This window comes from Erithacus rubecula (assembly GCF_903797595.1).
Source record: "Erithacus rubecula genome assembly, chromosome: 4".
In the NCBI taxonomy this organism is placed as follows: Eukaryota; Metazoa; Chordata; class Aves; order Passeriformes; family Muscicapidae; genus Erithacus; species Erithacus rubecula.
In genome coordinates, this window is record NC_136686.1 from 34,055,925 (window position 1) to 34,082,548 (window position 26,624).

Sequence of the window (26,624 nt, forward strand, 5' to 3'; positions counted from 1 at the left end):
TTGAGGAAGGAGGAGCTGCTCTGAGAAAACATTCTCAGCCTGTTATTTTTATTTAGACTGCAGCACACACTGTATCCCCTCTGGTCTCTAAAGACTGAGCTAATTTTGTGTACAAGTGGTGAGTTTTCCCCAAGGCATTGATGCAGTCAGTGCTGCTTTAATGCTTTCATGACTCTGTGTCCTGCAGAGCACTGGCCATGGAGGAGAAGAGGCGCCTGGAGGCACGGATAGCTCAGCTGGAGGAGGAGTTAGAAGAAGAGCAGGGCAACACAGAGATAATCAATGACCGGCTCAAGAAGGCAAATCTTCAGGTACCTGTTCAGGCTGCAGCAGCCCGTGGGGATTCTCTGGTGTCTGTGAATTGTCAGACTGTGCTCTGAGTAATGCCAGCAGCTGCACAGTGCACAGTGCAGGCCCTCAGAAGGCCATAGTTGTGAGCAAGATGAAACAGCTGAATATCACAGTGCAGAAAATAGCAGCCAAAATTGATGTTAACTCACTGGCTTTGACCATTTAAAATCATTGGGTAGCTGGATCAATCTCCCAAGTTTATTTTAAACCAAACGAACCCCCTCCCAGTCCCTTTTTTCTGTATTAAGGGATATTGAGAAAGATGATCTGTGGCATGCTGCTCCAGCTTGACATGCTGAAGAATGCCACTATATGTTTGGAAAATTACTTTTCTGCCAATTCTGTGCTGTTTCAAATGGACTGAACATATGACATTTGTTAGGCTGCTATAGAAACCATGATCTTGATCTGCCATATTTTGTCTGCCCAACTCTGAGAGTCAATCGTGTTGTTTTCTTACCACTCCAAAGCCAAGGAGCTGTGCTGATGGTTTTCCAAATAGCTCATTCATTCTGATGGATGAGAGTGTAGTTCTCTATCAGCCAGAGCCCTGGCTTGGAAGTGGACAAATTCTCACCCTTTTACTTCTGAAAGTCAGTGTCTTTAAGCTGCTGCTTTGTAGTGGAAGTAGACAGACCAAAAATATTAAATTAGTAAAGCACACATATATTGGATCCACATGCCTCAGGTTTTTTGTAATTCACAGACTGATAATTACTGTGTTAAGTGCCAGACCATGGCCGTAGTGCCAGAGGGCAGTGAATGTAATTGGCAAGTTTAGTTAGCCCCAAGAGGAGGTTGATAAACCTGTTATTCAAGGAATTACTTTGGAAATCTGGGTAAACTAAGATACTTTGAGAAGTGTCCTGCCTACAGACAGCTGCCTCTGCATCAGAGTTATTCCAAGTATTCAGCTCACCCTCAGGGTCCTTGTTCTTTTTGAGTCTGAGAAATAAACGAGCCTTTCAGGCAGGAGCACTGGCTGTGCTGAGGAGTCCTTATCTCTCTCTCTCTCCTTGCAGATCGATCAGATGAACGCCGACCTGAACGCAGAGCGCAGCAACGCGCAGAAGAACGAGAACGCTCGCCAGCAGATGGAGCGCCAGAACAAGGAGCTCAAGCTCAAACTGCAGGAGATGGAGAGCGCCGTCAAGTCCAAGTACAAGGCTAACATCACAGCCTTGGAAGCAAAGATAGCACAGCTGGAGGAGCAGTTGGACATGGAGACAAAGTATGTACTGGGAAAAAGTCTGCTTCACAGGCTTCCACCCCTTCTGGAATTTTAAGCTCTTCTTAATTCTGATTTGTCTGAGTGAGAGCTTCATCTTAGGTATACTGGCTAGTACAGGAGTAAGATCTAAGCACACTTTTTTGGTTTTCACAGTAGTCACATACAGCTGCTTCTGAATTCAACCACTCCTAAAATTGTAGCTGTGGTACTCTTGTTGCCCCTGTGTAGCTCTTATTTATCCATGTGACATCAGCCTTTTGGTCATTTCTGGGAACATTGCTTCCCATCTATTTTTCTTTCTAAGTTAAGCTATCTTCCTCCCTTCTAACTTGCCCAGGCCAGGTGATCTTGTTGGGGACAGTGGGAGATAAGCTGTTGTCTGAGCCCCCTGTGTTTGTGTTCAGGGAGCGCCAGGCTGCCAGCAAACAGGTGCGCCGTGCCGAGAAGAAGCTGAAAGACATCCTGCTGCAGGTGGATGATGAGAGGCGTAATGCTGAGCAATTCAAAGATCAGGTGGGTATACAATGACCTGCAGTGTCCGAGAGTCTTCTGGGGGGCAGGCTTTCCCTTCTATGACCAAGCCATTCCCCATCCTATGGATTTCTTTTCGTCTCTGTCACTGTAACAATTACAAGATGAGACAGGTAAAAAATGTGATTCTTTTAAAGAAAAACTAGGACCTCTCAAGTCCTAGGCAATTCCTTTCAGAAAGGGAAGAGGGGGCTTTGGGAACTGCTTTTTGCTGCTCTCACTACTGTGCTGCAGCTCTGGGGAAACACTGAGTTCTTATTCTTCTTTGTCCCATACACGCTCAGGCGGACAAGGCAAACATGCGCTTGAAGCAGCTGAAGCGGCAGCTGGAGGAAGCAGAAGAGGAGGCTCAGCGAGCCAATGCATCCCGTAGGAAGCTTCAGCGGGAGCTGGAGGATGCCACTGAAACAGCAGATGCCATGAATAGAGAAGTCAGCTCCCTGAAGAGCAAACTCAGGTAAGGAGGAGCATTTTGTGCCACGCCTTGGCAGCCAGTGCGGCATGAGCACAGCAGGGCCAGGTGCTGCCTGGCCTGCCTGTGAGCTCTGTGGAGCTGTTGCTGAGGTGTCGTGTGTCCTTCCCTAGGCGTGGGGACCTGCCGTTCGTCGTGACACGCCGGATTGTCCGGAAGGGAACAGGAGAGTCGATGTCCGACGAGGAAGTGGATGGCAAGCCAGATGCTGGTGATGCCAAAGCTACTGAATAAGTCCTCCCATTTGACCCAGGTTACACGTGAGGGAGTGACCCATCTACCCTCCCCTCTTCCATTGGACTTTCAGCAAACCCTCTCCTCCTAAATTGGCTGGGGATCTGCAGAGAAAGCCCAGGTCTGCGTATCTGGGGCCATTGGGCATCTGTGTTCCTAGTTTTCTCCTCTTTCCAGTTTCCTAATCCTCTTTGTATTTAATGCCAAAGAGTCAGGGCTCTGAAATTTGACCAGCAGTTTGGCCACCGCAAAGGCCTGTAGAACTGTCTGTGCCATGTCTGCTGGTAAACCCTTACACAGTTTGGAGGGTGTGGGGTTAGGGAAAGATTATTTTTGCTGTAAATCTTCTTTTGTCTTCAATTCTAGCTGCAGGGAAGCTTCTTCCTGTATTCTTTCCCCTCCCTCTTTGTTTGCTTTCGGCAATCATGTTCAGTGACCTCAGACTTCTGCCTCTTTTAATCTGCCCACCCATGTGGTTTGGGAGCAGTTTCAGGAAAAACGGTGTGCTTTGGCCATGACAATTTGCCCTTTCTTCCTTCATGTGTTTCCAGGGAGGGCTGAAGAGGGAAACTCCTCTTAGGACCGCTTACCTGGGGGACTTGCCAAAGTTGTCTTTTTTTTTTTTTTTTTTTTTTTTTTTTTTGTGTCTTTATTTTTCTCCCCACCCCTCTCCCCCATTCTTTCTTTTTTCCTCCCTTCCTCCCTATTTTGCTGGACAGATCTCTGAAGTGCAATGATGTCCTGTTTGCGTCTGCCTCTGAGCGGTTTCATCTGAGTAGTTAATGACAGGCTGGGGGAGCAGAGCAATGTCCTTGTGCTTGTCTGAGAATCTCTGGGGGACCAAATATATTTAATGGTAATAGACAGAATCTAGAGGAATTTAATAGGGTAGTGGGCAGAGGGTGGGGATAAGGGGAGGGAAATTCCTCTTATTGACATGTCCAAGCCTCTTGCACCTGCTCTGTAACCAGGGGTTGGGATTAGTTATGTGCACCATTGACTAAGAGTATATTAAAAATCCTTTAATCTGCACAAATAGATGTAAGACCTTTGTATTTCTTGTAATAAGTAATTAAGAAAAAAAAAAATAAAGGTCTTTATCACTGCCTTTCTCTTGGGACCATGGTTATATATAGATAGTCTTTACTTTTCTACACCGTACACTGGTTGCTGGATTTACCTGTATTCTTAACCATATTGTATATGCTGCATTTAGACCTACTTATGAGCAAAGTAAGATTTAAATATGAAGCACCATACTGTATGCCTGAAGCACCCTAATGCAGGAACCTCCTGTCCCAATTACTGTCACAGAAGAATTTAACTAAATTTTTTTATATAATAAAAGTGCCTTAGCATGTGCCTCAGCTGTGTGTCACCACTACAGTCAGTAATGGTTACTGGTGCTCCACTGATGTTACCAATAAAGATTATCCATGTGCTGCAGTCATGTGCGTTTGTTGCCCTTCCCTCCGTGCAGTGAAGATCCTGTGTGACCACGGAAACTCTGCTTTTTGTTATATTTTTGCCAGAAATTGAATAAGAAACTTGTGCCCATATTCTCTTCTCTCTGGCTCCTTGAAGTGCCACAAGTTTGTTGTGGTCCTACAGCCAGGGCAGGAGGAGCTGCAGTGCAGCAGCAGCAGCTCCTGACTCGGAGCTCGTCCTTCCTGTGCTGTGCTGGCAGATTTAGACCTTGCTGGGACAGTCTGAGCTGGGAGCTGCGGGCGGGGCTGGGCCGGGCTTTGGGCAGCCAGGGGGAGGGAGGTGCTGGCCCCAGCAGGGGCTGCTGCCAGGGCTAGTCTGGCAAACGAGCAGGGAGGAGGGAGCAGCTTACAGGAAACTCCTTCCCTGGGGAGCACACGCGGCTGCCGGCCCAAAGGGCGGCGTTTCTGCCTAACCAGATGTTGGGAGGGGAAACGTCTTCTCATTAAGAAACTTCAGTGTAAGTAGAAGTTAAAAAAGCCAAGGGGGAGTGTAGAAGGAGCAGGCACAGTTAACCATGTGCTGCTGCACCAGGGGGTGGAGTCCCATTATACAGGGTCAGTTGAGAAGGAGCTGCTTTGGAAGTTGTGGTACTTTGGCTGCAATTTTTGAAAGTCTGGGTAGGGATTAAGGAATGAGGGGCTGGATATGGGTTCGTGATGTGTGGAATCCAGGCACTGCTGTGCTGATGTCCTGCATATAGGCTGTTAAAAACAGATGGGACTTAGTGTCAGCTGGGAGGTTACTGGCTCAGCTGCTTCAGTCTTTCCAAAGTGTTTTTCAGAAACTTGCAGGGTATCTCTGAGACTAGTGTGCCCTTTAAATTGCATAGAAATTGCTTTCCTATCATAAGCTCAACCTGAAATGGCACCACTGGCCAGGCACTGCAGTGATCCAGAGCAGAACCTGTGTGCTGGTGCTGTGATGACCCTTTTAAGCTCAGACTGCTTTTTGTGTCCTTAGGCTTGCTGTGTGTGAGCCAGAGCACTGCTTGGCTGCTGTTCTGGCCTATGCAAGATGGAAAGAGGCTTGTGTCTTTTTTTTGTTTTGTTTTGTTTTAACTGGCACAATATTTTTCTTCAGCTTTCCACTTTTTCGTGGATCCGCATGAAAGGGACGAAATTAAGTTTCTTATTCACTGTTTGCAGCCTCAAGCTAGGAGATTCTCATGGTTTCAGATAGTTGCTCTTCTGTGGCTCTCCAGAGCTGGTAAATGCTTCACAGTGGTTTTTGTGGGAGTTTGGGGATGGTCTGAGTAGGTGAACAGTTCAATGTTAATAAGTTGGAAAAGAGATTTTGCTGTGACCTTGTCTATGGGGTCTATAAAAAAATAGTTTCTGGAAGTTGTTGCTGGAGCTCTGTTGTCTGCACCATCCTGCCTTGGGGCTGATCCCAGCAGGTGCTGAAAGGGGTCTAGATTAAAGGGAAGGGCGTAGAGAGATTTTGAGGAGATGTAAGAGATGATGGATTGATTACAAACATTCCTGTCCCTGGACTGGGCCATTCTGCTGGGACAAAGGATTGGCAACCAGATCATTACAAGTAATAAACCAGTTTGAGAAAAGGTTAAATTGTTGCAGTCTGGCATCACAGGCCGTGACTACAGAACCGAGGGGCAGAGCAGCCAGCCCAGCCTCTGGGATATGGAGTAAATCACCAGACCTGCAGCAGCACCCTGTGCAAAGAGCCTTCTTTCCTGGGGAGCAGCCAAGTGCTCTGCTTGTTCCTGCTGCAGCTTCCCCAGGGCAGAGCAAGGACAGTGGCCATTAGAGCCAGTTCCAGCTGGGTTCCTGGCACGGCAGCACTGACATGCAAAACTTAGGATTTAGCTCTCTTCCATTCCTTCCACAAATTGATTCAAGTAGCACTTGATGTAAATGTAGAATGAGGGTGCAGATTCAATGGCTGTGCAGTGGGATTCCTCAGTGACAGGCACTGGAGGGTGGGAGCTAAGGTGGAAATTGCAGCTTTGCCAGGCTGGGGTGTGAGGGAGGTCTCAGAGCAGTGGTTTGAGTGATCTGAAAATAAAATGCAGGCTGCTGCAGCCCAACTAGAGCTCAGGCAGCTCGGCCTGTTCTGGAGATGCTGGAAACAATATTCCTGGTTTCAGGACAGAGAGCTGGTACTAGTGGATAACTGCTGTTTGGATTTAGTTTTGTCTTTTTCCTAATGCTCTAGCAGTGGAAGCAAAAGCAGAAGGAAAAGGATAGCAAAAAAACCTAAACCGAAACCTTTTTTGTCCTAAATTTGTGACTCCCATCCTTGCTAGCACTTCAAGCCTGTGTGGCTGAGCAGGACATAGAGCTGAGCAGTCATGCAGCAAGAGGAAAAGCAAAATGTGAAATGTCTTGAGCAATGATGGTCTGGCACAAGAGGGGAGGTGCAGGGCACCGGGTCCCTGCGCTGGGCCAGCCTCCCTCTCTGAGACTTAGAGTTTAAATTTGGATAAAACTTACAGAGAAGGATGCTGAAAAGCCAGTTAGGTAAAAGTACAGCCACTCTTTGGACTGGGCGTGGTTGTGCAGGAGGAGCATTGAGGTCAGGCCACCTCCTCCACTCACCTGCAGAGCTGAGGATGCATGCAGGTAGCAGAGACCGTGGGACATGTATCCTGCAGGAGAGCCTGCCTTGGAGGTTTCCCTATTGCTCAGCTCTCCAGCCCTAAGGAAGAGCGAGGGAGGAAGTGGAGGACTGATGATGATGGAGTGGTTGGCCTCACAATGCATGTTACCCATAATGTGGTTGCCTGCTGCTAATTAAGTGGGAATTACACTGTGAATGGCTTCATTCACTACAGCCCTAATTGACTTCTGATGGAATTTATGCAGAATCTCATGGAAGCGGGTGTTGTGGCAGGGTGTATCACTTGGGACAAATAGATCACTTCCTTAGACTCATTTTTAGGAGAAGAGCCGTTGCTCCAATTCCTGAGCTCATTTAAGATTGAGCTTGAAGGAGGGCTCTGTGGCAAGAGAAAGTCTCACTAGATGTGAAGTTCTGGTGGCAGAGTGGTGCTGCCAGTGCAGAGATTTGCCTAGAAGTGCAAGGATGCTGCACTGTACAGCCAAGAGATGTGGGGCAGCCTCCACCAGCTTTGTGGGTGAAGCAATGACTTGGTAGAGGAAAGAAAAAGGAAAGAAATACAACAAACCTTTGGAACTGTGATCAAAGGAACTTCCTGCTTTTCATTCCCACTGTATCCAGGGAAACATCTCCCTGTGTTGCCTTATAAAGAAACAGCATCGCACAGGAGCTGAGCCCACCTCTCACTTTTCCTCCCCCAAACTCCTGGCACTGAGGCACCCCTGGTGCAGCAGCAAGGGAAGCATCTTTTCTCCTAGCCCAGGCTCTTCCCTTCCAGAATTCTTTACTCATTCCTGAGCTGTCCCTGGGATTTGAGAGGACGTTGGCAGAACTCCCTGCATGCTGCTGGGTGGATGCAGCCTGCCCAGGCTGCCCCATGGCCAGCGGGCATGTGTTGAAAGCTTGTTTCGTTTCCTTCTCAGCACTTCCCCATGGGAGCTGTGAAGGGCAGGGGCTGCATGCATCCTGTCTGTGCTGACAAGTCCATCCTGGATCAGAGCTGGCTCTTTCAGCCCCCATTTCTGCCTCCCAAAGCTGGTGCAGGTGCAAGGAGCTCAGCTCTGGAGGAGAGACTGGCTCCAGCCTCAGGTGAGGCTTTGTGCTTGCCTAAGTATTCATGTTGTCGCTAGCAACTGCAGCAGGCTTTGAAGCTGAGGTTATGGGCACAGCCACAACAGGTTTTAATGAGGTAATTTGCTGTGCAGGCTTTTGATCCTCTGGGCTGCCGATGTGCTTGTGCAGCTCACAGCTCACCAGCTCATCAGTTTCGGAAGCACGAGGCACCTGGCTGTCTTGCCCTGATGTGTCCTTGTGGGTAAGGCACAGATAAAGCTCTTTATCAGCTTTTGCTTGAAGCTCAGCTCACCATTTCCCTCTCACCTGTGGAGTTTCTGGGAGGCGACTTCAAGGACACGGCTTATGCCCCAGCATGGGTCTGTATTAAACTGCAGCAGGACCCCAGACGAGGAAAGGGGCCAGGTTTGTGCTGTGTTTGTTCAGGCCCCTGCTGTGAGGCTGGAGGGGATTTATCTGCATCCCAACACCTCTCCTTTGCCAAGGGAAGCGCTCACCTCTGTGCTGCAGCCAGGGACTTTGGTTCAGAGTAGGGATGGCCAGCACAGCTGGCAGGCCTGCTGCTAGAGGATAGCACAGAGTATGTCTGCAGTCTGGAGGAAATTACGCCGGGATTGAAGCCCCGCCTGTATCAGAGGTCATTCGTTGGTGCTGCTTCCCTGGGCAGGTGAGAAAACCAGAAGTGCTTGAACAGAAAAGCCAGCGGGGCTGGGGCCCAGCACCTGCATTTGTGGGGCTGACTGGTGCAGGGCAGGCAGCTCCACTGCCAGCAGTGGAAGTGTCAGGACAAGGATGGGACCGGCATTCCAATGGCCCAGGATGTGTCAGCATGTGCCCTGCAGGACTGGTCATCTCACTGGGTATAGCACAGCCCTAAACACAGCACAGCTCCAGAGGGACGTGGGGGATGAGCCAAGCCTGCAACACATCCCCATGAAGGGACCTGACACATTTTTTTTGGGCAGAGAGAAAAGGGAGAAAAGCACAGAGGGAGACCAGATAGCAACTTCTCTGTGGCTCCTCTCCCATAAACTGGGAGCAAAGAGATAGGTGATGGAGAGAGGAAGTGGGCACCCACTCCATGGACATGGGGCATGGCAGGGGCAGGGCTGTGTCCAGGATTATCGTTTCAAAACAGCTTCTCTTCAAAGCAGGATTTCAAAGTCCCAATCCCCTGGGTGGAGCAGCAGTTCCCACCTCTGCTGTCCAGGATCTGGCAGAATCTTCCCTCTGCATTCCCCTGGTACCTCTATGAGCTGTGCTAGAGGATGCCTGCTCTCCATGGGGCCACAGTACCTGTGGTTTGCCCAGCAGGAGAGGCTGCCTCATCACACTGCCATGAACTATTAAAAGCAGCAAGTTGATTAAAATAAACTGTCATGGGATATTCACTCCAAACAGAAAGCATGAGCTAGATTCTGTCATTTCCCAAGAAAGTTAATCTGTTTGAAGCTGCCATGAAGTTGGGAGATGCTCAGGCAGTGCTGGTGGGAAGCTCCCCCGACTAATTTCTCTAGTGGCAAGGTGTGTGGGGGCAGTAGCACTGCTGTGGGCAGCTGGCTGTGTTTTCCCCTGTCAAACAAAGCCTTTTCCTGGCCACCGGGGTGGAATAAGCAAACACCTCCCAGCAGGCGCCGTGGTGGGAAGAGCTGGGTCTGGAAAAGCCAGTGCTCTGCTCCTGGCCACAGCACAGCCTTGGCTGTGCTGCAGAGGGGTCAGTGCTTGGGTGGGAGCCCATGGGGCACCTCTTGGTCACAGTGCCGCTTGCTGGGACATCCCACCGAGGCAGAGAGTGCTCCCTGTGAATTGTAGCAGGCTAGTTGGACTTTTATCCTCCCCAGGCCAGCCAGAGAAGCTCACAGGTCCCTTCTGCACTAAATTTCCTCCAGAACAGGTCAGAGATTCCCTGAGAATCCTCCAGCTGATCCCAGCAGCACTCCTGCCTGCCCAACAGGGACCCTGCCTCTATGCAGGCAGGTAACCCCATGACTGCTGCTAAAAAAGAGGCTCTTAGGCTCCTGTTTAGGCTGGGGTTAAATCAGTTGCACTGCCCAGGTACCTTTGCTGGGGAGGATCACAGACATCCAGTCCCAGTTCTTCCAGCCCAATGTCCCCCTCACACTGCTGAAACTGGGACACATCTGATGTGTGAAGGGCTGACCTGCCCTGTTTGAGTTGCTGGGTCAGAGCGAACCAAGCAGCAGAGATGGGCTGCACAGGCAGCAGAATTTTGCTCTGATGTAATTTGTTCCCTTTACCTGCTTAGCTTTTGGATTCTGCCTTTTCTTTTTCTGTTGCAACAGGCAAAGCCTTTCTTGCTAACCTGGGCAGTTACTGTGCCAGGACAGGGATTGCTCCTACAAGGTTTTGATGCTACTGCTTTCCCTGCTTTCCAGTTTTCTCGAGCACTAAATAGATAAAATATTTACTGTTTTTTATATTCTCCTCTCCTCTCCTCTCCTCTCCTCTCCTCTCCTCTCCTCTCCTCTCCTCTCCTCTCCTCTCCTCTCCTCTCCTCTCCTCTCCTCTCCTCTCCTCTCCTCTCCTCTCCTCTCCTCTCCTCTCCTCTCCTCTCCTCTCTCCTCTCTTTTCTGAACTACCTAGCAAATCCTTTGATGCCAGAATCAGTCACAGCACAACATTTCACATAAAGTAGGTTCTTGTGGCAATTTCTGCTCTGCAATTTAAACTTCTGTCCTCTTAAAAAAAAAAAAAAAAAAAAAAAGGTAAAATTTGAAACTTGGGCACCTGAAGATGTGGTAGGATGCTACTGCTAAATTACTGCCTTAGAAGATGATGTGGAAAGTATGGATGGAGAATACCAACTGTGACTGATGGACTGGGATGCGTTTAAAAATTAAGTACCTCAGAGAACTAATGAAGAATGGTTTCAGCTGAAGAAATTTCTGGTGGGTTGAAAGCTAGAGGAAAGAGATGAATTATCAAGGATGCAGCAGGTGAAAGGGGCTGCCTTATTTATTTCCGAAGCACAGCGAGACCCGGTGTGTACTTAGCTGTGTTGATTACGAGCCCTGCCGAGCTTGATTATAATTCGCTCTCCGGGGCGAGCGTGCTGCGCTCGGCGGCAGGAGGAAGTGCAAAAGGAATTTGTCTGTGCCAGGATGAAATGTGATTACTGGCTGCATGCTGCAGCAAAGGGCTTGTTTCTGGGGGCTGGGGATCCCACACCTCTCAGGTATCCTATGAGTGCTAAAGCACTTGAGAGAAGTTTATTTTTTTGGCCTGATTCTGACTGGTTTGGTGCCACGACACCTAAGCTGGCACTCGGTCACAGCACAGAGCTGATAGTGAGAGGTGATCTCTTTGGAACAAAACAAAAGCTTGGTAATAGCTTTATACGAAAGGAGAGCTTTGCTCTAAACTAATTCTAAAGCAGCTGCCCCACAGCCTGGAGGAGCTGGAAACTGCTTTAACAGTGGTTTTAGAGCTCGAGCAATTTAGGGATAGGATTAGCTGTTTGATGTCTGTGCTAGCAGATTTCTGGGCAGTGACATGGGACAGCCACGAGCAGCCCAAACAGGGATTTTGGGGATGCTGCAGAGGGATTTGGAGTACACTGCAGAGACCTCAGTGGGTTGTGGGGAAGAGAGAGCTGAGCAGAGGCAGGGCAGTGAGCCCTTGGCTTGTAGGCTCTCACTCCTGCTAGTTCTGGGAGCCTTCAATGAAATTTTGGCAGTGGAGGGGTGAGTTTATTCCTGCTCACAATCTGAACCTCTGGATCTCATTTCTTTTTGTCTCCCTTCCCCTACTAATGTCTCCCAAGGGAAAGTTCCTGCTGCAGTAAAGGGGAGGAAAAGACAAATCACAAAAGCAGAGGGCTGGGGGATGCCGGGCAGGGAAGCAACTCCAAGGGGCCGGCCTGCTGGAGCAGACTCAGGAATGTTGCTGAGGGAGTGGCAGCAGGGACAGTGGAAAATGGATATTAAAGGGAGAAAAAGACCTTTAAAATCAGCGTAAGCAGGTCCAGGAGATAAAACTGCAGAGACTTCTCTAGAATGACATGGTTATAGCGTTGTACCACAATTACATTCATTTGGGTGCCCTACCTGTGCATTCTCACTGCTGAAGAATGCACTCAGACTGCTCCCAGCTTTCCCCTCTGTTGTAAATTGCTGGAATTTATAGCACTTACTTGGGAGACTGTGGTGATTTCCCCATTCCATATTTAACCCATGTCACCCAAACCGCCTAAACTCCATCTGAATGCAAGTTGTGTGAAGAAAAATGGTAATAATAAAGTCAGAGGCAAGTCTCTGGAGGGAGTGGCCAGCACGAGATGGTAATCCTGAGTCACACAGCCGATTTCTGGGTCAGCCAGGCCCTACAGCACAGGGCTGGGATCTCCAGCCAGCTCCAGTGTCACTCAGACAGGGATTTCCACCATGATTTTATCATTAGCTTTGTAGGGCTGTGGCTATCCCTTTCTGAATTTTGCATGTGCTGGTAACATTTCATTTTGATTTGAATCTCTAGTGCTGGTCAAATGGTTGTTCAGCAGGCAGGAACAGGAGAAGGGGCTGGAAAACATGACTAAATACGGCTGTGTTTCTGGTTGCTACAGACCACAGGATTAGCGGCCTCTTCTTGCCAGCAGCCACAGCTGAAGTTCCCAAGGTTTGAGGATCACTGAGGGGAGCTATAACCTAGTCCTCTCCCTGTCTTTTTTTTCTTTCTTTTTTCTTCTTCTTTTTTTTTTTTTTTTCTTTTTCCACAGACAAATCTGCAACCTATTGTGTGGGTTAGCAAACTTGGCACCCTCCAGCTGCCTATAAAATTGCATTAGGCGTTTATATTTCCTGTAGTGGATTATGTGTTGTCTGGATTTTGAATGATTCCAGGCAAGAGGCTTAGCTTTTTTTTTTTTTTTTTCTGGATGGGGTGGTGGGGCAGGCTACAAATTACATTTGAAATAATTTCATCTTCTTGGAGATAGGAGAGCACTGGCAATCAGCAGATGGATGTGTTCCGAGACAGATGTAGGCAGCTTCCCTGCCTGCAATTTGCAGAGCTGCCCCAGCCCCGTGTGCAAGGCACAGGCACCAGAATTCTTGCCTTGTCCACAAGCACATCAATAACCTCATTGATTGCAATGATATTTCTCATGCTTAAAGTTAAGCAAGTGCCTGAATGTCACATTGAATCACCAGTGAAGGATTTCTTTGCACTCTTGCAGAGTCAGTTCTCCTGACCCAGCTGGCTCTGTGTACCCGCACACATTGGGAGCTTATCTGAAATCTTGGTATTTATGCACATGTAGCATACATGGGGGATTTTCTTTTCAAACTGGAGGGTGTCTTACTTTAAAAATATCCTCTTGGCGCATATACAGAGTATTTACTGTGCTTTACCACTGTTTTCTAATTTAGATCTGAAGTTAAAGAGGCAATAATTGTTTTTAGAGTGGAGAAATCACATTAAAAAAAAAAGTATGTTTTCAAATCTTATTTGAAATCTATCCTGTATCAGCAGAAATAGCAATGTGAAAGGGTAAAATCACATTGCAAGTGCTTATTGGTACAATGCTATCATAAATTCACAGAGCACTTTTCTGCAAGAAGGAAAATCGATCATCTTTTACAGCAAATGTACAGTCTCAGGGCACGATTTTGGAGTCATGTTTATGTAAGTTGTGTCTCACAGTCCCTGGGATGCGAATGCTGCACTGCTGGATAGCCAGCAGGTGGAGTCATCTATAATGGATGTGCTGTGGTCTGGAAAAGTTGAGTAAGTACAGGACGGGACACGTGGAAATTTCAGTTGGAAGCTGAGACCAAGGAAAACATAAGGAATGGAACTGGAAAACTGTGAGCGTGGCAGATACAAAGAGCTAAAACTTTAGCAGCAGCAGAGGAAGGACCTGCAAAATGTTTGGAATAGTGAAAAGCTGGAGCAATCCTGGAAACACTTCTGTGGCTTGGATCCCGAGGCGTAATTCATGCTGTTGTAATTTGCACAGATGGCGGATGTCTCAGGGGAAGGCTTGAACAGCTGGGAAACATCAGGGTGTGGGCCAGCTTCAACCACACACCCTTTCTTTATCCCTGAATCAGTCACAGAAGTGAAAGATGATACCAAGATCGCTGCAGAAAATATCTGCAAGCTATTCTCTGCACTGGGAGATGGCCCCTCTTGCATGGTGAGTCCTCTTAAGGACCAGCTTAGTTTGGCATTTTGTTTGTAAGAACACACTTTCAGAAGTTTTTCAATAAACCAATTAGGGAGGAAGAATCAGCCTCAACTCCAGAGATCAGCCATGTAGTAATGTGAGTTGTAGCTAAAGGGTCCTAATAAACAGGGTGCTCCATTGAAAATGAACAAGAGTTATGTGATAACCCCTGTTCCATCCTATGATGTGCCCAGCCACCACAGAGAATGTTTGGCTTTGTCCTTTGCTCTATCTGCCTGTTGCACCAGGAATGAATGTTGCCTCCAGCGGGGCATTTGCCCTTCTCAAGCTGTGTGGCCTCCAGCCTATTTGGAAATGCGCAGTTGCAAATAACGATTGGAACTCTCTCTTTGTCTGTGTGCCCGTGTAAGCTGAATAGTGTCAGGCTGCTACAGACTCCTGTCTGAGAGAGGAGAGGGTGGCACAGCCCTGAGGTGCTTCAGGGACACAGAGATGTGATTCCAGGCCACTGGAGAACTGCATCAACAGCAGCCACTGCTGACCCATTGATGTGGACTCCAGCCTTCAGCAACCTCTGGCTCACTCATGACAGGCAGCTGAGGGGAGTAAGTGCCAGGTATTTCCCAAGTACTGGATCTCTGGCATCCAGCAGGTACAGGAGAGCCAAACAGGTTTTTTTTCTTCTGGTCTGTGCCCCCATGAAGGGAGATACCTTGTGGTACCTCTGTGGCTCACACTGTTTATCTTGCTCATTATCTCGGTCTTATTTATCCAGTCAGCCCTGCCATCTCAAGAGGAAAATAAGAGACCTTTCATCTCACAGATATGCTCTTCACACACCTTTCTGCTATTATATGTTTTTGGGATATAGAGGGATGCCCTTTCATGTCAGAAGTGCTGAAGGACCTATTTATTCCCCATTCCCCCAGGCATAAGTGGTGCAGGCAGATGGCATTTTTATGCTAATTGCATCCATGCAGGTAACTGCATCTGTGCTGCAGGTGCCATCCTGCTTTAGCAGCATCGGGACACCTGAAATGCCACACCTGCTGTACAGCCCCACAGAACTATGGACCATGCAAACAGCAACGATAAATGTGCTGCAGTGATGTTTACAGGAGAAATGAGTCAGGAAAGTTTTGCTCTGAGCTCTCTGGTGGATTCCCAGCTGCTGACATTGCTGCCTTGCTGGAGCACTGAGGTGCTTGGAGGCGTTTGCTGAAGCAGGTGTCCTCACTGCAAGAGGTGGCACTGGGAAAAGAGTGGGTGCTGGCCCAGTGACTGACAGCTGCCAGCACCTTTGCCTCACAGTGACTTATTGATACTGGCATCCTCCTGGCACATGGTTTGGGCCAGGTGACAAGGTCTTTGGATTTTACTGAATTAGGTTATGTATTTTCAGCTGTGTGCTAATTGGTTACAAGAAAAGGCAGCTTCTGTTGGTAAACGTTTGTAGCAAATTACTGGTCTGAGATAAGGAAGAAGAAACATTTACCCACACCAGTTACTACCTAAAGCTCCATCACCGCTTCCTGCGAAACCAGGACCAAAGTCCAGGCTGCAGCTTTACCTTGGCAGCACTTCAGCACCTGTGGGAGTACTGCTGAGAGGAGGAAGAGCATTTGGCTTCAGATTTGTCTGACTGAACAGAAACAGGAATGAAAAGGGTTGGATGAGGTGATAGACCCCAGCTGACCCACTTAGCAGAGGGACAAAATCCTCCATGAAGGAGAGGAATGAAGCTGCTGGAGGCTGAAAGGGCAAGAGGGAGCTGGTCAGCAGGGTGAGACACAGTGTGAAGATGATGGAATCTGCAAGAGATAGCTCTCAGCTGTGGTGGTGGAGAGGAGGCATTTGCTTTGAAGTGTCTCTGAATGATTTCTATGCCTTTGAGCCAAAGGCTAATAACTGAGTTTGTGCCTGTCTTCAAGCCTGTGCTTTAGAACCTTCATGAGTCACTGCCTCTGCACCATTTAAGCATCTTCTTAGACCCAGCCCTTTGTACTTCCTGAGATGTTTCACACTTGGCATCCTGATGCCACCTCCAGCCCAGTGGGAGCACCAGCACATGTTTCTCCAAGGAATCTCTTCAGAAGGCACCCTTCTGGGGGAGGAAACCACCACAATTTTATTCTAAAATTATATGAATCTGTTCAGAAAGATACATTCTTCATGCCAGCTTCTGGGAGCTCTCTGCAAGGATAACATGTCCTAGGATTGCCTCTCTTTGATCTGTGAAAGCAAAGCACTGGTGAGCACTCTGCAAACTCGTCCATGGAATCACAGCGTATAGGAGCCTTTGGCAAGAGTGCTGTGCAGCAATGGAAGGGTTAACAGAGTCAGCTGTCTGTTTAGTATGTCTCAGATGTCACATACAAATACCTAAAAGGCAGCTGGGTTGTGTGAAAGGAAATCAACGGATTAAGACTGTCTCTCAGCTCAAAAGCTTTTTTGTGACTTCAGGAATGCCTCATATCCCATCTGTTAAATGGAGATAATACCTATCCCACAAACATACTATGAAGATAAATTAATTAATCTTATTTTAAGAGGAAATGGGAAGATCTGGATAAATGATAATACGTAGTAATATGGCAATAATGTCAGAGAGCTCACAGTGGCACAGAGCATGGTGGTGGTGGCTGGAGGTCACTTTGGCAGGAGGGCACAGTACCCCCCTCAGCTGTTCTCACCTGCACCATAGCTCAGGGTGCTCTGTGCTCCTCCCCTGGCAGGCTGCACACCACAGCCAGCTGAAAACACCTCAGCAAGGGACGTGCCTGTGGCACTGCCAGCTCTGCCAGGAGCTGCTCTGCAGCACAGGCCATGTGCACACAGCATGCAAGGGAGAACTGGCAGCAGCTTTGACACCTGCATGGCAGGAGATGGTGGAAATGGGGTTAGAAGAAGAGAAAAATGGAGGCTGGGCAACCATAAGGCAACTCCTTTCTTTGATATCCCCAAGGGAAGTGTCAGACAGATGCTCAGTTGCCCAGTGAGAGGAGTGCTCCCAAGATTTCCCTCCAAATTGTGTATTCCTAACTTGTCTGAAGGTTGAAGCCTTCTGGAGGACCTCACAGGCAATGCCTTAACCTGGACCCTTTATGTAGATCCCCTCATCAAAATTAGGGGAGAAAGAGAAATACAGAAACACTGCTTTCATCTGTATGAACAGCACCCCAGTCATGAGAATTTCAGCTTCTTTCCAAGAGTGGACTGAACACGTTTCTTCAGTGTTGTTTGACAGTCTGGCTCATTTTATCAAACCCAGTCAAGATGAATGAGACATGTGTTTACCCTTGGTGGGTGAGCAGACAAAAGCTGCATGTAATTGTCTTCTGGGTGCCTGCCACTCCATGGGGATTTGTAATCATTTTGAGAAAAAGAGATTTCCCCCGTCACTGGAGGAGACAAGCTGGCACCTCAGCAGAAAACATACCACTTAAAATAGCTTTCAATGTGGCCTTGAAAACTATTTTTGGATGAGGAAAAATGTGGTGTAAGGCAAGACTGGAGTCATGTATGGTAACTGTCACTCAAAACCAAAAGCTCTATCATTTCATGAAGATCAACAGATGTAGCACGAACAGGGAATATGGAACACTAAGATAATCTAACCCGTCCCCAGGCTTTGTTACACATGGTGATATTTGAGAAGTTAAAAACGGTTTCCTCTGTGGAACCAACTCCATTTTCACTTTTTTTCCTTTTTCTCCAAATTGCTGGCAGGCAGGAGTGTCATTCCCATCCCACAATCAAGCCAACCGCAGATTTGTATTAAGATCCGAGGATTAGCTCTCCATCAAGTTGCCATGGCTTCCAGACTACATCCAGGACAATACACTCTACCTATGCCTTCCTCATTCCAGAGCAGACATTGTCCTTAGTGCTACCAGATAGCACTGTGTAATAAAATCACCTTAACGTTTTGGTTGAGGATCCCAAATTTGTACCTCAATTTAAAAAACATGGAGATGCACAAAGGGGCTGATGAACAGGCTTTGGGTTTTTGCACACTGGTGTCTCCATCCGGTTGGAAATCATATGCAGCAGGAAAAATGAGGAGATATATATATATATATATATATGTATATATGAATATAAATGCAGAAGAAACCCATTAGGGAGAGGAAATCAGCGCAGCCCCTTTCTCGAGCAATCAGATGTGCTCTGGGGCTGCGGGGTGAGCCCTGGAGGGAGGCGCAGGGAGGAGGCCTGGAAAAGGCCGGGAAGAACACAATGCACTGAGTGGTGCGAGGTAGCGTGGGCAGGGATACGGGATACGGGGCCGGGCAGCACATCCCTGCTACTGGATGCTCCTAAAGCGGGGGTCAAACCAGTACCCAGCATCCCAGATTCACCTCAGTTCCTCATGGAAGCGCTGCGGGAAGCTCACGCCGAAAGGCAGCGCTGCCGGCCCGTGAGGGGGGACCCGGCTCTGCCCGAGGGCTGCGTGCCCCGCACTGCTACGGCCAACGGGACCGCCGCAGCCGCGCACCCACGGCGGGTCCCCACAGGGCTGGGCGTGGGTACAGCCCCGGTGCCGAGCGCGGCCCGGCCCGGCCGAGCGGCCATTTCCCGCCGCCCCGCGCGGCTCCGCGGCGCCCGCAGCCCCGCGCCGGCCCCGCCCCGCCCCGCGCTCCGCCCGCGCCCCGCCCAGCCCCGCCCCGCCCGGCGCCGAAGGTTTCCGAGCGGGGGTCGCGCTGCTCCGGCGGCGTTTCCGGAGATTGCCGAGGGGCTCCGGCCCCTCCCCAGCCGCCGCCGAGCCCGTGACCGAGGCGCTCCGGTGGGTCGGAGCCCGGCGCGCCCGCTGCTGCTCCGGTCGCGGCGCGGGGCTCCCCGCCCTCCTCCTTCTCCTCCTGCGGCTCCCGCTCCTCCGGCAGCGCCGGGCGCCGCGGTGACAGAGCGGGGCGATCGCGGCGGGGGGCGGCCGGGGCTCCGGCGGCGCGGATGGCGGAGGGCGGCCAGCCCCCGCAGCAGCAGCAGCAGCAGCCACAGCCGCAGCTCCTGGCCGGCGGCGGCGCGGGGTCCGCCCGCGGCGTGAAGCGGGAGCCGGAGCTGGAGCAGCCCATGCCCGGCGGGGACGGCGCGGAGGGCGGCCACAGCAAGCGGCTGCGGACGGAGGCGGAGGCCGACGGCGGCGGCATGCAGGTAGCGGGCAGGGCCGGGCCGTCCCCGGCTCTCCCTCCCCGCGGCTCGGCCGGGCCGGGCCGCCCTTGATTTCGGTTTGCGGGTTTTGGCGAGCGGGGCTCCCCCGGGCCGAGCCGGGCGGCTCCGGGGGCGCAGCCCAGCGCACGGGCGGCGGCGCGGGGCCCGGGGGAGCGCCCGGGGAGGCCGCGGGTCGGGGCCGGGTGAGCGGCAGCGGCGGCGCCCCGGGGCCGGTGGGGATTGCCCGCGGCGCCGGGGGCTTGTACAGCGCCGGGAGAAAGCCCAGGTGCTGCCTGGCAGGGGGGAGAAGCGGGAGGCAGGGACGGCTCCTAGGCTGGTCCAGGTTCCCATGTTTCTGCCGTCTCCTGCCAGCGCGGTTTGATCGTCACCCAAAACATCGCTTGTTTCAGGTGCATTGGCCTTTGTGCTTGTGGGGTGATGCCGCCAAGGTGTTTCTGCCTCCCTTTGTCTGGATGTTGTGGAGGGTTGTTTTATTATGGCAGTTGCACTGGCCTTTTCTGCTTCTGTCTCTCGTGATGGGTGTATCAGAGCTCTTTGGAAGCAGCGTGATTTATTCATCTGAACTTGTTTCTCCTCTCACCTTTTCTGGGGTTGGTAAGCACTTCTTCCTGGATTTCCAAAGAGAGCATCCTATTCTCTCCATGGTGCTTCTCAGCAAGTACCGAATGCTGACCAACATTCTTCCCTTTTTATTTCCCAGGCTGTCCCTAGTTTTCATGCTCAAGAATGATTTATTTTTTTAAACAGCTTGGAGCAGGAGGGTTTTATTTGTGGCTCTGTCTGATGTTCAGCCTTTCACGGTGGTCTCTCCACCCCACAGCATCGTGTTTTCCCAAGTGTGATGGCGTGGCCTGAGTGTTTGCTGGAGCTTTGTACCCGAGTGCTGCTGCTTGTGCTCTCCCAAGGGCCAGGGAAAATCATGCTGTGCTCTTTTGTCCCTTGAAGTAGTGTGTTCTCCCACACGTAGGTGTCAGGTGTGACTCAGGCACTGTGTACAATTGCAAGGAGAAAGATGCTCAGCATCGAAGGAATGTTTGTACGGTGTGTCTTGCTAGGAGGTTGTGAATGAGTGCACAAGCATGGTGACATGAAGTTCTTCAGAGTTGAACTGAGGCAAAGATCCTGTGTAGTTACAGGAGATGCAGTTACCCTGCATATAGGGGTTTAACTGGTTGTTGTTGATATAAATCTGAGTAAATCAACTGAAAATTGCCCAGGAAAGGACTTGGGTTGGTTTTAAAAGAGTCTGATTTTTTTCGTTTCGTTTTGTTTTTTTTTTTAATTTTTATTTTAATTGCAAATGGGTACATTTTCTCTACAGATAAAATACTCCCCCCTGTATTTAGATTGAAAAGTGTTTTGTTGTCTGTTCAAGGAATAATGCAAGATAATAAGATTGCAGCATTCAGCCATGGGGCTGTAACTGTGTGTATGTGAAGCAGTGTGTAATGATACTGAAGATTGATTGTGGAATTAGTTAGCAGAAAGGTGGAGCTTATTTCTGTACCAAATAGTGGCAAACAGTGGAGAAATGAGGTGAGGTGCAACTAGTAGAGCCCAATTTTTAAGTGTGTCTGTAGTCAGTCAGTGTAGCTTTTCTTCAGACTAGGACACCCATATTGTACTTATTTGGCATTCTTAGTGTAATTTTAATCTTTCCATATGTATATATATGGAAAAGATTTTATCCTTTTGTTATAAAAGATGAAAGTAAACACATGTATGTGTGTGTATATATATGCACAAGTACATACCATTATTTCTAACTAGGTGATCTTTAAGGTCCTTTCTAACCCAAACCATTCTATGATTCTACATGCAGAAGTTTCCCTTGACTTTTTTTAGTTTTATAAACTGTAGTTTATGCATTTGGAGAATCTTCTCATGTTTGCAAGCAAGAAGTACCAAATTTGAAGCCAAACTTGCCAATAATATCAGAGCTAGGGAAAATGTGTTCTTTAATGTTTGGGAAGCTCGGTGTATTTTTACTTAAAAGACAAAACACAAGATTGTCCTTCACAAGGATTTCTGTTCAGATAGTGCCTTCTTTTGAAGTACCTTATTTTAGAATAACAGCCTCTTTTTAGTAAATCCTCTATGTTTAACTGTATGTAATGCTTACAAGAGGAATAAAGAGCCTATTCTTTGATGTTTTTTTTTTTTTCCTGCCTCTCATACGTACTAGAGGCTTTTGGAAAGCTGGAAATGCGACCAACAACCGTTGTACCTTGTTTTTCCTGGAGATCCTGTCAATTTTCTACTTCCTGTTCCAGAGCCATGGGCTGTTGCTGTGTAAACTCGGTGACCTCGTGTCTCTGGGCTGATAGCAAGGAATCACGGAATGCTCTGCCCATCACCATTTCTTTTTTGCATAACCTGTACCTACCAGTAGCTCAAGATATAAACACAGAGTGTAATCGTGAAATAAATTATTTAGCTGTAAAACTAATAGATTTTTTTGTGAGTCTGTTAGCGTGAAATATCAAAACTAGGCTACAGGAAAATAAGACAGTAGCTAGTTATTAAGTCCTTGGGGCTGAAGGTGTCTAAAAGTCCTTAAATTTACAGGGCTTCTTGTTTTCTGCTGTCTCAGGCCAGCATGCTCAGACAGCTTATGCTGTTAGGGTTTCATTATCTAATCCATCTTTGATCAGGCCGGATAAATGGTGTTTGGCCAGTGCTGATCTTGTTAGGAGGGTGGTGTAAAGCTGCTTGGGTTGGGATTGGGACAAATCGGATCATGGCTGCTATCTGCTTCTGGGACATATTTCAGTTAATCGTGGCGTGGGAGGAAAAAACTACCAGGAACTGCTGGTTTGTAGCTCCCTCAGTTCCATAAATGACAAAAGTCAAATGCTACCGGCCAGGAATGTCACCTGGAAGTATTTGGGTAGGTTTGTAAGCTTTGGAGGTAAAGGGCCCCAAAGGTACTGCTGCTTTTTAACTGTATAGATACTAGTAAGGAACTACCTCATGCTCTGTTTGCTGACTTGGATGGTTGAATCATTTGGATCAGCTTGCTGATGTGGGTAAAAATAATGCCTAACACAGGGGAGAGGACAAAAAAAGAAAAGTTATATTAGCTTAAGTCACTTGTGAAACTGCACTGAAATCAATTGTTGATGCAGCTGTATTTGCTCTTGTCAGAAAATACTGACTGCTGCACAGATGGAAGAGAAAGTATCCTTGCAACAATCTCTCTCCTCCTCTGTTCCTTGTGTGATGAAAGATGAGAAATGTTGTGACTAGCTGGGAAGTGTCCCTTTCTCTTTCAAACTGCAGACAAGGGTGTAATTCCAGGGTACTCTTTTTGTCTTCCCCTTCCAAGTGCTAGAGGTGTACCAGACAGTTAACACTGCTGAAAAAGTTGCTTAAATATCTTCCCCTTGCTTTGCATGGGGTTGAATGAGTTAACTCCTCATTTAGTCCTCAAACTGAAATTTGATTTAACTTTTTTATGGGGTCTAGGCTGGTTAGTAAATTAAAATCATACCTGGTGGTATTACATGGATGGAATTAGATGCAAGGTGTGAACAGAGCTGATCCTTGTTCATCTTTCCTTAATGACTTGTGTGCTCAGAACCCCTGAGTATTTGGGACAATTACTCTTCTTACAGCCGTGAGCATGGCCATGGTCAGGACAGACAGTTAATGCAGCTGTGGTCTGTGCCTTGCCCTGTCCACATAATCCTTTAGTGGCAGCAAGGAGTGGTGACTTTTTGTCATTCAGCCATGTCAGCACAGGGTTCATAAAGATGACTAGTGGTGTTGAGATCAGTCCCCTGTGACTAAAAGATGATGTAACAGACGATAAGTCTTCGCTCCAAAAGAAAGTCTGCGGTTTCTGGTCCTGCCGTGAGCCAGAAGATGGTCTGTGACACCCCCTACCAGCCTGACTTCTTTCCAGCACAATGACTGGAAACCTTGAACTGCAGGGTGCCACAGAAAGGGGAGAGTGGGGACGTGACTGGTGCTTCACGACAGCCAGTGTCCTTGTTCAAGCTGTGGCCTATTTGTGGTGCTCCAGAGGATGGCAAGACATCAGTCTGCTGATAATTTCTAGATACCTTTGGGTTTACAAGTAGGGTTGACTGGGATTGTAATTGAGAAGGGGCCAGTGAAAAACACCTTTTATGCTGTGAGGGACCCTTTGGAAGTCTGTATTTTTAAATCTTACAGAAGAGAACATCTAGTTCCAGTAAATTGTGGAAAAGCTGTGTAATCAGGTTAGCTTTTTCCTCCCTCTTATTTTTCATGGCATGGCTGTCTTTGTAAAGAGATGCAGAGCAATGCAGAGGATACAAGATACAGTAAAAGAAATGAAGTTACAGTCATTCGACCCCTGCCTTGGATCCAGAATGAGATTTCCTAGGATGCTGGGATGTTTTGACAGAGTACTGCTGATGTGATGAGACATAATGAATCACCTCCAAGTTTGTTGTTGTTTCTCTGTTTGCTTTTGCCCTTTGTATTTTTAAATGTTTGAATGTTATGAGTTAGACTTGACACAGTCTGGGAACACTTAGAAAATCTCCAGTTCAAAGAAAACCTTTGGCAAACGGACTGAAAGTTCGGATTTTAGAGTTGTTAAGAGTGCTTTAATGTTGGCTTTTTTCTTGCCATATTCAGGAAAATGGAAAGCCCAAGTGAAGTATTCTGCATGCTTTGGCATTCCTCCTGGCTCTCTCAGTATTTCTCTGCAGATTCCAGAGGTTTGTGTTCAAAGGTGATGGCCACATTTGTGAGGTTGGAAGCCAAACAGAGGTCTGGCTCTACTGGAGATGGTTTCCTTCTGCGTCTGTGTACCAGCTGTAGACATAAGCTTTTTGTTTTTCCTTTCAGAATTCCCGTTTAGAAACACAAGTGCTCTGGTATTTTGCAGGAGGCCTGGTCTCTCCCTTGCTTGTTGGAAAGGTTGCCCACCTAGCTGAGTTTGGAGCAGCTCCCAGGCACATCCTGTGCAATACCCTCTGTTGGCTGTTCCTCTCAGTGATGCAGCAAGCAGGGCTCCTGCCTTGCCCCTCTGCACTGGGGGTTTGCACTTCTGTGTTCAAGGCTGTCTCAAAGATGTGCTGGTCACTGAAGGTTTAGCATCTGTATTCCTGTGCTGGCTTTGTGCTTTACTGTGACTGCTCTTTAAGCCACTGCTGCAGTGAGGCTGGTGGCAGCAGGAGTACCAGAACACGAGATGCAAAGGAAGCAGCAGTAAAATAAAATAAAATAAATCAACTGCTTCGTTTGCACTCGAGGTAGGGAAGCCAAACTGAAGTTGAGATGGATCTGAACAGGATTCTGTGGGTGGTCTGTGGCCCCCTGGAAACTGCTGCTGAAGGACATACCCCTGTTAGCTTAGAAAAATAAAGCCTGTCGTTAGCAGTGTTTGGTTGGTTGCACAGAAACCTCTGCCCCTTTGGAAAATGTTAGGAATCACATTAGTTGAAGATGTTTTAAAACCTGTCACTGTGCTGCTGACTTGTCTTGTGGCACTCAGCAAACCTTAGGTTTTGTATGAAGTGAAAGAGAAGGGCAGATGTTTTAGTTGTCTGGAAATCTTTTATTTAATTTGCCCAACTCTGATATTACTTGACCTTCTGTGTGTGTGTTTGCTGTTGAAATGTGGTGGCTGAGGGATCAGAGGAACATCCAGAAGAGAAGTGAGAGAAGCAATTAGAGGTAACGAGTTCCAGTTCATTGAAGCATTCTGTTGATCTACATTTTACAGTGGTATTGAGTGGACACCCAAGTGTAGCTGTCATGAGATAATCCCGATGTTTAGGGATTAGAGCTGCTTGGCTGCATTTTGGGCCTTAACTCCCTTTGCTCTCCAGTAAATTTAATTTTGCTAGCAATCTTCTGTAAATTCAGTTTGAAAGATGTGTATGCATTTTCCCCTGCACGCTTCCCCCTCCCTCTGCTTCACTTTCTTGCATGCATCTCATTTTTTGCATGTTGAATTAGAGATATTTGTAGGAGCCAAATCCAGCAATGGCAGGGACTGGAAGAATCGGTCCCCACCATCCTGACCCTGCACTGTTCCCTGCCTGCCAAGCTGTCCCACTGAGCTGTGCCTGGCTACCTTTCCTGCAGGAAAGCTTTGCTGAGAAAGACCACACAGTTTTCTAGATTTCTAACCTGTGTTCTGGGTTCTGGAAGATTTCCAGGGTGTTTTTGAACTGTTCCAGTCTGTCTGTCATTTGGCTTGTCACATGTACATACAGCATCTGTCTAAATCACCCCATCAGCTCTCTTGCTGGACCAAAGGAAATGGGACTCCTTAGCAGTGATATGAGGTATTTAAGTGGCCACAAAGAAAGGAAGGTTGTATACAAAAGCCCCCTTGTTTAATGAGCAGCATCAGCTGAACTAGAGCTGGATCCAGCATCTGCTTGGGCAGAGCAGGAAACTTGGGCAGTTTTTGTCAGCTCACTTGGTGCAACACTGGTGTTCAGTCAGCTATGCCATTGTGCCAGTTCCTAACCTTTGGAGTGTGGGCAGAGGGTACTTGTGGTTCACACTGATTAGAAAAGAGGTAATGAGATCTTCTACTTGGATAGGACAGTGGGATTCAGGCTGGCATGTTTTTGAAGTGGCTGTGTGTTACTTGGATGTTTGTCTAGGAGACTTTGTGGTGCAGAAAGATTGGATGCTTGCTTCAAAGAGCATGGAATAAAAGCACTTGTTGCCTTTCTTGCATGACTTTATTGGGTTTTATCTGCTCATAATTGCCTCAGCAATAATGCATATATTAGCATAGAGATCAGGAAGAAGCAGCACCATTTATGGGGGAAAAAACCCTCATAATGTCAGCACTCTTTCCCTCTGTGCATAGCTATAGTTCTTTTAATAGAGAGGCTAAAGAATCAACCTTATGTGGCTTCTACGTGTATCACAAAATATGCTCCCCAGAGGCCTTTGAGGCCTTGGGATCTGGATCTGGCTCAGGTTTCTTCAAGGGACTGGAGCATTGTGCACTTTTAACTGAGGTTTTGTGCACAGCTTTCCCACTGCTATTTCTGTAGGAGATTCTTGCAGACATTTGGGGTGGTTGCCACTGTTGAGGGTGATGCCCAGGAAGAAAATCCCACCAAGGCATCACTAAAAAGCCTTGATTTAGTGCTGTGTGGGCCGAGGGGAGGCTCTAGCTGGGATCCTGGTGCTATAATTTGCTGCTTGTGGTTGCTGTTGTGCCCGGATAGGGGTGGGAAGGTCACCTTTCCTCCAGCCTGCTCACTGACCTCAGGCAGCGGGGCGGGGGCAAGGCCGGGCTCTGCCCAGCTGCAGGGCTGGGCACCTTCTTCTGGGTCCCTGGATCTGCAGATGGAGTAGCCAAGCATGTCTTTCCTAGC

At 48.3% G+C, this 26,624-nt stretch overlaps 2 protein-coding genes across 26 annotated transcripts in view; both read left to right on the forward strand.

Annotated features, from left to right (window-relative positions):
* MYH9 (myosin heavy chain 9) overlaps positions 1 to 4,265 on the forward strand; it is a 69,606-nt gene extending 65,341 nt beyond the window's left edge. For both annotated transcript variants that reach the window (XM_079305267.1, XM_079305268.1), the window contains exons 37-41: positions 188 to 311; positions 1,374 to 1,582; positions 1,987 to 2,095; positions 2,398 to 2,570; positions 2,699 to 4,265. In XM_079305267.1, coding sequence (XP_079161393.1) covers positions 188 to 311; positions 1,374 to 1,582; positions 1,987 to 2,095; positions 2,398 to 2,570; positions 2,699 to 2,819 — 736 coding nt within the window. In that variant the 3' untranslated portion in view covers positions 2,820 to 4,265. The remainder of the gene's footprint in view (positions 1 to 187; positions 312 to 1,373; positions 1,583 to 1,986; positions 2,096 to 2,397; positions 2,571 to 2,698) is intronic.
* A 14,504-nt stretch (positions 4,266 to 18,769) lies between these two features.
* The window catches only part of RBFOX2 (RNA binding fox-1 homolog 2), a 169,123-nt gene continuing 161,268 nt past the window's right edge, over positions 18,770 to 26,624 (forward strand). For all 24 annotated transcript variants that reach the window (XR_013774199.1, XR_013774200.1, XR_013774201.1 and 21 more), the window contains exon 1: positions 18,770 to 19,260. Coding sequence is in view for 12 of the 24 variants with exons in the window: in XM_079305283.1 (XP_079161409.1) it covers positions 19,060 to 19,260 (201 nt within the window). In the remaining 12 variants the exon portion in view is untranslated. The remainder of the gene's footprint in view (positions 19,261 to 26,624) is intronic.